This window comes from Prunus dulcis, chromosome 8 (genome assembly GCF_902201215.1).
Source record: "Prunus dulcis chromosome 8, ALMONDv2, whole genome shotgun sequence".
Lineage (NCBI taxonomy): Eukaryota > Viridiplantae > Streptophyta > Magnoliopsida > Rosales > Rosaceae > Prunus > Prunus dulcis.
In genome coordinates, this window is record NC_047657.1 from 1,583,235 (window position 1) to 1,595,227 (window position 11,993).

Sequence of the window (11,993 nt, forward strand, 5' to 3'; positions counted from 1 at the left end):
CGTTTGGATCAAATGGCCAATTAACATAGAGTTTAGGTACCATTTGGACTAATAATTGAATTTAGGGACCAAAATGTACCACGCATACAAGTTTGAGGACCATTAGTGCAATTTACCCTTTAAATCTTTTTAATTGGTGGGGATGTGCCAGGGAAGTTCCTATGAGGAGACCTGAAGTCCTAAACCCTCAGAAAGTCCAGAACTGACGTGGATGCCTGGTCTGAGATATTGCCACGTCTACTTGCTTGCGTGGAAATTAAGTTACCCTTTCTTGATTCAACGTTATCCATCTCGAAACGACAGGCAAATAGCTTACGCACGAAACGACAATCCACAAAGCCGTTTGATCGCTTAAGCAGGATCACCCGGACCCGCATCATTCAGAGGTAATGCTGTTACAACAATAGGTCACCGCTTTGTGACTTTTACGTTTATTTCTTTTTTAATATTAAATGAAAAAATAAAAAACTAATGCTAGGATAGTCTTCCCCAACCGCCGAAGCAAAAAGGAAAAACGTCTTCTTTTTCGAACGAGTTATAATTTGTTTCTTTCGACTTTCTCGGAAATTAATCACTCTCAAATTTCCCGGGAAAATCCCGAGCTCAGGTTCGTACCCTAAGACCTCATTTCAATTGCCTTTGCTTAAATCTTTTCTTCTTTTCTTTATTGTTTTCAAGAATTGGTTCTATTTCTGGCCCATATTCAATTCTTTCGCATAGGTTAATCATCTCCTCTGTCATTGATGTTTTAGGGTTCTTCCTTTGATTTTTAGTGAAGAATGTGCTATTTATTCTTATTGATTTCTGTTAATTGTAATTCTGCTTCTGGAAGTTAGGTTCTGGTGGAACTAAGTTGTTTGGGTTTGGCTGACAAAGAAAAAGTGATTTTCATTATTTTACTTGGATGTTTAGCTTTATATTCAATGATTGGTTAGTAGAATATGTTAATGCTTCATGCTTAAATTGTGATACTGATGATGAGTATATGGATCACTGTGTTTTGTATTGATTAGATGTATGTTATAGGTCTGTTAAGTGTATTAATTGTAGAAACTGACTTCTATAGTGCTGATAAAGTGCAAGGTGTTTCATTTAAGCTCCACAATTTTTGGTCCAAGCCTTGACAAAAACTAGGAGTGAGCATGGGGTTGGGCGAACCTGACTAACCCGAATCCAACCCACATTTTGGGCAAATCTAGTAAGGATAATTGAGCTAACAAATTTATAATTTTCTTAACCCAAACAAAAAGTTGGCAAACATGTTAGCTGGGTTTGCATGGTGCTTGTAAGGAAGAGATATCATGATGTCAGACATTTATGTCGAAAAGAAGCATTTTCAGCTTTGATAATGCACTATATTGGAGGTAGTTTATGTATTACATCATGAGTTAAAAGGATAGCTATTCATTATTATAAAGATTTTCTTCCTATTAAATGCTGTTGTTTTAATTTTCACATTAATTAAAAGTTTCCTTTTCTCATTGGAGATTTTGTTTTATTTACCCGGGCTTCTTCTTTTACGTCCTGATAGCAAACATTCGCATTTGGCTTAGATGGTATGCTTGTACTGCAGAATATCTTCAAGGAGCTGTTTAGCAGGCAAGAAGGTGGCTGGCTTTTCTCTATTGTGACACCATAATTTTTTGCCAGGAGCAGTTTTCTTAAAGAGAGGAGAAGAGGACCCCTGAAGGGAAGGGCTGATGAATTCATCTTGGACAAAATAGATCACTTAAGTGGTGTGAAAGCTCAAATAAAGTCTAACAAAAAAAAACCGATAAAGCACGTTTGGTTCAGTGACTCTTCAAAGTTAACTTCACCATATAGTCCAAGACCCGGATTCAATGGGATGGAGGGGCATTTTATGCTCTTCCTTTTTCTTTTTATCCATGGTCGAGGCCTCCAGCAGATTAGGAGAAATGTGGTCACTTAACCTTGGTGCTGAATCAGCAGCAGCCTTCAGCTGGCCAATCCTCAGTGCTAGCATATTCGTACTTGTTGCTCTTCTTCTCTCCATGTACCTTATCTTCGAGCATTTAGCTGCTTATAATCAGCCAGAGGTCTAATCTTGTTCCTCTTGTTATTTGTCAAAGAAAAAAAAAAGTTTCTTTTTGCACTTTTTTTTCGGTGATACCCTACTTAATTTATCTGCTCTCCTGTGAAATTTTGTTTTGCTTCTATCTAAAGATAACTTTGATTCATCTTTTGTGGTGACATATCATTTTTCTTCTCCTTTTATCTATTTTCAGGAGCAGAAGTTTCTGATTGGTCTCATTCTAATGGTTCCTGTTTATGCACTGGAATCGGTACGACACATTACGTTCTGTGATCACATTCTTCAGTTGTATGCTAGTTTTACTTGTAACTCTATATGAGTTAACTATTTATATTGTGATGGATCACACTTTCTTTTAAATATATTGAGTAAAGCTTAGAAACACATGAGTATATATAAATGCAGTTCAAGGGCTGTTTTAAATGAAGGCGTTTTACTACTTAACCCTTCTCAATTAGTTAGAGAATAGTTACAAATTTAGTATGAAACAGACTAAGAGGAAAATCAGATTGGAACATGATGCTCATCCCAAAAGCATGCTATTTACATAGTTATTAGTATTGATATGGAGCTCAAATGAATGTGCATTCCTCTGGAACGCTAAATGGGAGTATACCAAGAGGTCATGTTTCCTTGTGCAGATAAAACAAATTGTAGCATGCCAGATATTTTGATAAGTATATGGATTCAATGTATTAGTTAGATATTGACAACTTGTCGAAATGACAGATGGAGAATTTGGATGTATTTAATTTCTTTTGCTAGATTAGGTTATTACCCATTTTATAGATAAGTGAGTTTAATTTCTACTTCTTGTTAAAAACGGAGATAATTTGGCAAAGTTTCTCAAAGGAAGGAACTAAACTTTTAGTTCAAATCCTAGAGTTATGACAGTTATAAGATTTCTGCATAGATGGGCCCTTTGTCTACAATTCTTTAAGGATTTCAGTTCATGAAATCTGTTCTTATTGTGGAAACTATATGACAAAAGTAAGATTTCTGCATACAGTTGATCCTTTTGTTTTTCTTAGTATCTGACTGCTTTTATTCTATCATGTATCCAGTTCGTACTGCTTCCCTTTTCATTAGTACTTACCATTTGATGGATTAGTAATATATTGCGCATGATAACACTTTTCGCTGTAGTTTTTGTCGCTGTTGGACTCAAATGCTGCCTTCAACTGCGAAGCAATTCGGGACTGCTATGAAGCTTTTGCATTATATTGTTTCGAGCGATACCTGATTGCCTGCTTAGGTATGTAACGGAAATGTGAATGTTGAATCTTCTGTGATTATGAAGTACTTACTACCACACACAGTGGTTTGAATCAGTATTCTTTTTTTCCTAGAAGTACTGTTCTTGTGTGCGCAGTCTGTATGCATTCATGCAAACTTATATATTGATAAGTAATATTCCAATGGATGAGTAGTTAACCAGGTTTGTTGAACATCTTTAATAACATAAAGCCTGAAAAAAATCCTTGTTGTGGACAAATATTTTTCTATGTTAAGGTGGTGAGAAGAGGACAATTGAATTTATGGAGAGTCAGAGCGTACTCGATTCCAGTACACCTCTTTTGAAAGATGCTTACGCTTATGGAGTTGTAGAGCATCCCTTCCCACTAAATTGCCTCATAGGTGACTGGCCTCTTGGTCCCACATTCTACCATGCTGTGAAAGTGGGCATCGTTCAGTATGTATGTAGTCATTTCCTGCTGAAACTTTATTTCAATCGTTTTATTTCCTTCGAAGTTTTCCGCCTTATTTGGTCTTCTCTGACTCATTATTTTCCAGATGATACTGAAATTGATCTGCGCTTTGCTCGCAATGATTCTTGAGACTTTTGGTGTTTATGGAGAAGGGAAATTTGACTGGAGATATGGGTAATATATTTTCTTTTGTATCATTTAGGTCTTAAAGCTAACTGTTACAAGTAGATAAATCTTTATGCCTGCTTAGATGACAGGTTGAGTATGTCTTATATATTGATGCTTGATGCACACACGCACAGACACTTACACATACTGACACTTTCTTGAGCACAGAAGTTTTTGTGCGTGCTTAGGATGACTTGTTGGCAGCTGTGATTTTATTACATTTCGCTTTTAATGATGGACTTGTTTCTTTTGTATTTCTCATTATATATATATATATATATATTGTTCTGACTTAGTTTTGTTTGCTTGCAGCTATCCTTACTTGGCAGTTGTTCTTAATTTTAGTCAGACGTGGGCCCTATATTGCCTTGTGCAGTTTTACTCTGTTATTAAAGACAAATTACAACCCATTAAACCATTAGCGAAGTTTCTGACTTTCAAGTCAATTGTGTTCTTGACATGGTGGCAAGGCATCGCAGTTGCATTTCTTTTCTCTATGGGTGCCTTCAAAGGGTCTTTGGCTCAAGAGCTGAAAACTCGCATACAAGACTATATCATATGCATAGAGGTGAGTAATTTAACTAATCATTTACATGTACTGTTAAATTGTATTGAGTTTGATGTTGTAGGGCATGAAGGCCTGATACATCTTTAACAATTTGACGTGCAAACGTAAGTGAATTGAAATTGAAAGCGTCAAATTAGTTTTGAAAGGAAGTAGATAAATTAATTAGTTGGACCAATGTTTTGGATGATCAGAAGAAACCCAGGATCTCATTGGAGATCAAGTTTATCCCGTAGGTGGGTAGTTCTAAGTTATTGCACTATAAAGTAGACTCTACTTAGATTGTAATCATACCATGTTCCTTTAAGGAAAACAATGGAAGAACCTCCTTTTTGTTACTGTCAGAGTAAAATCCTGAAGTTCTTAAAAGAAATAGAAAAACCAAAGGTTATCTTTTATAACAAGATGTTAAGAGGCTCTTGTATAGAACCCAAAAACCCTAACTAAATTAAAAACCCTAACTAAATTAAATTCTATCTTTCAAAATAATCAGCAGTCCAAAATAACTGAGGAAGAACATAAAAAAAGTATGTAATTAAAATATTCAGCTACAGTACTATGAACAATTAATAGAGCTGTGTGTGAAGAATGACCGGAAAATTGTGTACACTTTTCTAATAAAAGTTTTAAATTCTGGTTCACCATTATTTTATGAGAACTTTGAGTCAAATATTAAACAATTGTTTTGAACTGGAAATAAAATGACTTTGGTGACTTAAGCATACTACGCTTATTCCAGTTGTGGCCAAAGTTTAGCTTGAAATCTAACGAATCTTGGTATTCAAGGTTGTTTGGTTTTGAAGGATGCATAAACGAGAATCAAGTGTAACACACTTCTCAATCTGTTTAGCCATTTGCAAATATTTGGAAAACAGCATTTTCAGATGATGACTGTAGAATTTGAATTTGAATATATCTAGAAATAGATTCTCTGTTCGTGATAATGATTTGTATATTTAAGATCATTAGTAAGTCAATAGGAAGATTCAGTGATTAGTTTTATGTTAGTGGTTGTTACCATTGTATTTATGCTTATTTTCTTAATTCAACTATTGTTATATTTATTTGTCTTATCAGGATTGCTTTTGTTTTTAGGTTTTTCAATATTATATCTTATTTTTTGTTAGGTTATTTGATCAAAGGTGTGGGTCAATCTTAAAAGCTGAACAATAAAAGTTCAATCTCATTTCCCTTAATCTTAAAGTTGGAGAATTACAGTTATCCATTGTTGGTAAAAAAAAACATAAGTATCTTCTTTAGGACCCACTTGTTAAATATTTAGATACTTGAGGAATTGAATAAATTACTATGGTTATCTTTCCAAAAAATATTCAACAATTACTCCGATTTTATGTGTATAATAGTTTATGATACATGAGTCAAGTTTTCTGAATAGGTTCTATGTGTACCTGTTTGTTGTAAGTTCTGGTTGATGTTCAGTACATAGAAACTTTTCCAAATATGATCCTGAAGTTCAAAGGGTTGTGATTTCAAACTTGTCAAACAGATGGGTGTGGCTGCTGTGGTTCACCTTTATGTCTTTCCAGCAGTACCTTACAAACGAGGAGAAAGATGTGTGCGTAATGTTGCTGTGATGACTGACTATGCATCATTGGGAGCACCTCCTGATCCAGAGGAGGTACGTGATTGTGAAAGAACAACCAGAGTGCATCTGGCACGGCATGATGAGAGAGAAAAGCGCTTGAATTTCCCCCAAAGTGTTCGTGATGTGATTTTTGGAAGCGGTGAAATTGTGAGAAGTTAACCCTAATAACTTACTTTTTCATTTAAAACTCTTTTCTGGACTTTATCGTCACTTTTATGTTCTCATTTGTTGTTTCAGATTGTTGATGACATGAAGTATACAGTTTCCCATGTGGTAGAACCAGTCGAAAGAGGATTTGCAAAGATAAATAAAACCTTGCATCAGATATCTGAGAATGTGAAACGCCACGAGGAGCAGAGGAAGAGCATAAAGGATGATAGTTATGTTATCCCCTTGAATTCATGGAATAGAGAATTTTCTGAAGTTCGTGACAATCTTGTTGAAGGGAGTATCAGTGACAGTGGTTTGTCTAGTGGGAGGAGACAGCAGTCCCAGTCTAAAGCTTCAACATCTCAGAATAGAGCATGGAGATGATGTTAACAAAAGTATATGTAAGATCATCACCGGCGTAACTTGTAAATGGTGTCGTGAGTTCAACGTGATTTTAGAAGACGTTGATATACATTAGCTGGCCAGAAGAGCTGGTGGTTTATGGAGCTAACTCGTCAACAAAAACAAACATTCATGAATTTTGGCATCAAGAAGGAATCTTCTTGATCAAAAAAGGATTGTTTTTTATGTGCACAGTACAGAATGGCGGAGCGATGGACAGAGCTAATACCACTTTATCTATGTGAACGCTAGGCCACATAACGATTTGAGTATAAGCAATGGAAATAAAATTTAATTTTGGCAGAAGCTATTCTAGTACAGGATGTGTTATGATAGCCTGTTTCATCTCTCTCTTGAGACATGGTTTCTTCAGAAAACTACATTTGATTAGGCCAGACTCACTACCTTCTATATTGTAAATTTAGTAGAAAGGGATCCTTGTGCTCGTTATAATTTGGTTATCAAATTGCATTGTGTTTATTTTGGGTGTGTAGAGCATTATCCCAAGTCAAAATTGTTTCTGTCTTTCCTTTCAGATCTTGTCTCATTTAACAATTTATTACTTATTTTGAAAGCGTGGGTGATGAGATAAGATTAAGATGGGTTCACCGGACCGGTTTCCTCTAATGTAACCACACAAAAAAACCTTTGATTTTCATTATTGATGTCTGTTTTATTTTTTTTTAAAAAGTTTATCTCAAGAATAATTTACCGCCATTTATTGAGAAATGTAAAAATAAATTAAAAAAACTATATGTTCCTTAAAAAAAAAAGTTAAAGCATAAAAAGTTAGAATTAAAAAAAAATACTATGGGCCTTCTCTTCAGATTCAGACCGAATAGAAAATATATGGGCCTTTGCCCCCTTTCGTTAGGGTAAATTTGTCTTTGCACGTCATAAAATTGGGGAGCTAGGGTTTTGTTTATGTCTCTCTATAAATAAGACTGCGAAAGCACTCTGTTATTTTGTATGTATTTTGTTTCTCAGCCTCTCTTCGTCTCTCGCTCTCCGAGTTGATGTGTCTGTGCGTTTTATATTTGAGGCAGTGATGAAGAACTGAGGAAGTCATGCACCACTCTGATGATTTTAATCAATCTGTGCTGATAACCTTCTTCATACCCATTGATTCTGAGCCTCCTTTTTTTCCTTATTAATTGTCAGTTCCCGTTTTTCAATTTTACTTGTTTTTCTTTTCAAGTTTTAGGAATTTATGCTTTATTTGAATCCAAAATTAGAAGGGTATTTTGAATTCATCCCATCTTTTTATTTGGGATTGAATATCGGAATTGGAGGGACCAAGTGATGGGATCTTTTGATCTAACCATGATGCGGACCGTACAGCTCTTTGCTAATGGGGATGAAAATTTGGTGTCTGATGGTTCCTTCTTTAACCCTTAATTTTATTTATTTTTAGTTTAATATTTTAGTTTTTATATGTAACCATTTTCAGGGAATTTATTTAGGGTTTCTTCCACTAAATTTTACAAAAAATAATAACACTCACAGTCAACTGAAGTCAATTTAATTAACAAATTGTTAGAATGTTGGGCCTCAAAATTTTCAACCCTCAATTTGCTTAATTTCAGTTCATTAATACTTTAGCTCCAGATCACCTATATGAGTATATGGCAAACAAATTGAGTGGAAGGAGCTGCTTTTTTTTTTGTTTTTTTGGGGGTCAGGTTCTGGGTTGGCTCTTAACCAAGATTGACCCGACGTGTGTCCGCTCCTACGTATTGGTGATGGCATTATTCCATATATGGGAAGAAATAATCAATTGGGTTTTTAATTCTCGAGGTTCCTAATTTTTACCTCGTGTTGCAATTGATTGCAATTAACTCTACAAGTGTTGTGTTGAATTGAGTTTCCATTAATTACATGCCAAGTGGATTTGAATTTAAAAAAATGTATATTTTGAAAATTTTCTCTATTTAAAATTAAAAAATTAAAAAGATATTTTTTAAAATGTGTTTAAAATTAGTGCAAATACAAAATGTGTTTACACCACTACATTTTCGAATCTCTGAATTTTTTAAGTAAAAAATATCTATATTATAACACTTAATTTGACGAAACTAATAAAATCATATAATAGAATAATAAGTCCAAGGTTTTACCATCATACAAAGTTAGTGGTAACTTTTAAATTGTTATATTAATATATATTATATATTTAGTACCTAAAAACCTAATCAAAAGCACCTCTGGCGTTCTCTTCAGTAAAACATCCAAGTACTTTTCTACATAAGTAATTTCTGGACAAGCTCTAAATTATTTCAAGTTATCTGTTAGGCTTAAATATTCCCACTCAAAAATGGCACCAATGTATGCCTAAACTGGCTTAACTGAACGTGGTGGAATGCACATGTCAAGTAAAGTATGGGTACAGTACAACATAAACGAATGGAAGAAAAGCTCATAGAAATTCATATGAATGAAAGTTTGTCAATTTCATCATGTAATCATCGTGGATGTGTGATTTGTAATTTTCTAAATAAATTCATACCTGTTGCAACTGGTAATTAGGTGCCATGCGTAAGTCCTTCAGACTCGATATGTAATTTCCTATATAAATTCATACAAGTTGTAGCTGGCAGTTGGCTCGATAAGTTGTAGTTACCTTACTACCAAGCATATGAATGATCATAACGTTCGGCCACTCTATAATATTTCAATATACGTTATTTTTATTCAATAATATGTAAAATTGTGTGTATAATATGTGAATTTTGTGTGTGTTGTTGATAATTTTGTAAAAACACGTGTATCAAACATGAAAAAAAATCCGCACGTACGTGTATTGTACGTTTACCTTGCCTACGAAAAATGGAAGTATTGTTGAAAAATACGTATGTATGTGTATAACACGATTATTAAACGGCAATATATTATACTATTTATTACTAAAAGTAAAAATAAAAAAAAAAATAGGCCCCCGGTGAAATTAATTAAACTAATCTGAATTAACTTTTTTTAAAATTTATTAATTGGAAACTAAATAATTAATTTAAATCTTAAATGCCCAAGTGCCCCAAGGCCCAAGGCCATCTTTTTCATAATTAAATAGATAATGTTATATATTCAATGCCCAAGTTGAATTTGAAGCCCAATTGCCTTCTACTTGGGCCAACTTCCAATTACCTTGTGTGGGCTAACTTCCAATTACTTAGTGTGGCCCAACTTCCAAGTGCCCAATGTATTTCAATAGTATAGGCTATACTATTTTTTAGAGAAATTTTCAAAAAACCCAGTATAGCCGCGCGGGTATACTATTTTTTCAGAGAAATTTTCAACAAACCCAGTATAGCCGCCCGGCTATACCCTCGAAATGTATTCTGCTTAAAGGTCCGCCCCCCCAAAAATAAAAAAAATAAAAAATCACAGTACAGCCGAGCGGCTATATTATATTCAAGAGTATAGCCGTGCGGCTCTACTATTTATTAAGGAAAATTTTAAAAAAAACCCCAGCAAGGGTGGGTATGAATCGATTTCTTTTTTTTCCTTAGGCTATCTTACCTTACTACCAAGCATACGAATGATCATAACGTTCGGCCACTATATAATATTTCAATATACGTTATTTTTATTCAATAATATGTAAAATTGTGTGTATAACATGTGAATTTTGTGTGTGTTGTTGATAATTTTGTAAAAACACGTGTATCAAACATGAAAAAAAATCCGCACGTACGTGTATTGTACGTTTACCTTGCGTACGAAAAATGGAAGTATTGTTGAAAAATACGTATTTATGTGTATAACACGATTATTAAACGTCAATATATTATACTATTTATTACTAAAAGTAAAAATAAAAACAAAAAAAGGCCCCCGGTGAAATTAATTAAACTAATCTGAATTAACTTTTTTTAAAATTTATTAATTGGAAACTAAATAATTAATTTAAATCTTAAATGCCCAAGTGCCCCAAGGCCCAAGGCCATCTTTTTCATAATTAAATAGATAATGTTATATATTCAATGCCCAAGTTGAATTTGAAGCCCAATTGCCTTCTACTTGGGCCAACTTCCAATTACCTTGTGTGGGCTAACTTCCAATTACTTAGTGTGGCCCAACTTCCAAGTGCCCAATGTATTTCAATAGTATAGCCGCGCGGCTATACTATTTTTTAGAGAAATTTTCAAAAAACACAGTATAGCCGCGCGGCTATACTATTTTTTGGCTATACTATTTTTTAGAGAAATTTTCAAAAAACCCAGTATAGCCGCGCGGCTATACTATTTTTTCGGAGAAATTTTCAACAACCCCAGTATAGCCGCCCGGCTATACCCTCGAAATGTATTCTGCTTAAAGGTCCGCCCCCCAAAAAAAAAATAAAAAAAAATCACAGTACAGCCGAGCGGCTATATTATATTCAAGAGTATAGCCGTGCGGCTATACTATTTATTAAAGAAAATTTTTAAAAAAAACCCCAGCAACGGTGGGTATGAATCGATTTCTTCTTTTTTTCCTTAGGCTATCTTACCTTACTACCAAGCATATGAATGATCATAACGTTCGGCCACTATATAATATTTCAATATACGTTATTTTTATTCAATAATATGTAAAATTGTGTGTATAATATGTGAATTTTGTGTGTGTTGTTGATAATTTTGTAAAAACACGTGTATCATACATGAAAAAAAATCCGCACGTACGTGTATTGTACGTTTACCTTGCGTACGAAAAATGGAAGTATTGTTGAAAAATACATATGTATGTGTATAACACGATCATTAAACGTCAATATATTATACTATTTATTACTAAAAGTAAAAATAAAAACAAAAATAGGCCCCCGGTGAAATTAATTAAACTAATCTGAATTAACTTTTTTTAAAATTTATTAATTGGAAACTAAATAATTAATTTAAATCTTAAATGCCCAAGAGCCCCAAGGCCCAAGGCCATCTTTTTGATAATTAAATAGATAATGTTATATATTCAATGCCCAAGTTGAATTTGAAGCCCAATTGCCTTCTACTTGGGCCAACTTCCAATTCCCTTGTGTGGGCTAACTTCCAATTACTTAGTGTGGCCCAACTTCCAAGTGCCCAATGTATTTCAATAGTATAGCAGCGCGGCTATACTATTTTTTAGAGAAATTTTCAAAAAACCCAGTATAGCCGCGCGGCTATACTATTTTTTCAGAGAAATTTTCAACAACCCCAGTATAGCCGCCCGGCTATACCCTCGAAATGTATTCTGCTTAAAGGTCCGCCCCCGAAAAAAAAAAATAAAAAAAAATCACAGTACAGCCGAGCGGCTATATTATATTCAAGAGTATAGCCGTGCGGCTATACTATTTATTAAAGAAAATTTTAAAAAAAACCCCAG

General features: G+C 34.1%; 1 protein-coding gene and 1 non-coding gene across 5 annotated transcripts; both read left to right on the top strand.

Annotated features, from left to right (window-relative positions):
- The first annotated feature begins 490 nt into the window (after positions 1-490).
- Positions 491-7,181, top strand: LOC117637195 (protein LAZ1 homolog 1-like). 4 transcript variants are annotated; one of them, XM_034372031.1, is made up of 9 exons: positions 491-607; positions 1,532-2,057; positions 2,247-2,303; positions 3,200-3,308; positions 3,566-3,750; positions 3,848-3,936; positions 4,243-4,498; positions 6,003-6,248; positions 6,339-7,181. In XM_034372031.1, the coding sequence occupies exons 2-9, from the start codon at positions 1,842-1,844 to the stop codon at positions 6,633-6,635; spliced, it is 1,455 nt and encodes a 484-aa protein (XP_034227922.1). In that variant the 5' UTR covers positions 491-607; positions 1,532-1,841; the 3' UTR covers positions 6,636-7,181. The 4 variants fall into 4 exon arrangements, with proteins under 4 accessions (XP_034227922.1, XP_034227921.1, XP_034227923.1 ...); XM_034372030.1 differs by having other exon boundaries at positions 1,574-2,057; XM_034372032.1 differs by having other exon boundaries at positions 496-607; positions 1,554-2,057.
- Positions 7,182-7,693: 512 nt separating this feature from the next.
- LOC117612299 lies at positions 7,694-7,789 on the top strand. The gene has a single exon (XR_004583340.1). It is a non-coding gene; the product is annotated as a small nucleolar RNA Z221/R21b (small nucleolar RNA).
- Positions 7,790-11,993: the final 4,204 nt, after the last annotated feature.

Excerpts from the sequence above, each read along its gene's own strand:
- LOC117637195 (XM_034372031.1), top strand. The coding sequence starts at position 1,842 with ATGGGATGGAGGGGCATTTTATGCTCTTCCTTTTTCTTTTTATCCATG. Across the intron at positions 2,058-2,246 it reads CTGCTTATAATCAGCCAGAG|GAGCAGAAGTTTCTGATTGG; the intron begins GTCTAATCTTGT and ends ATCTATTTTCAG. Across the intron at positions 4,499-6,002 it reads ACTATATCATATGCATAGAG|ATGGGTGTGGCTGCTGTGGT; the intron begins GTGAGTAATTTA and ends CTTGTCAAACAG.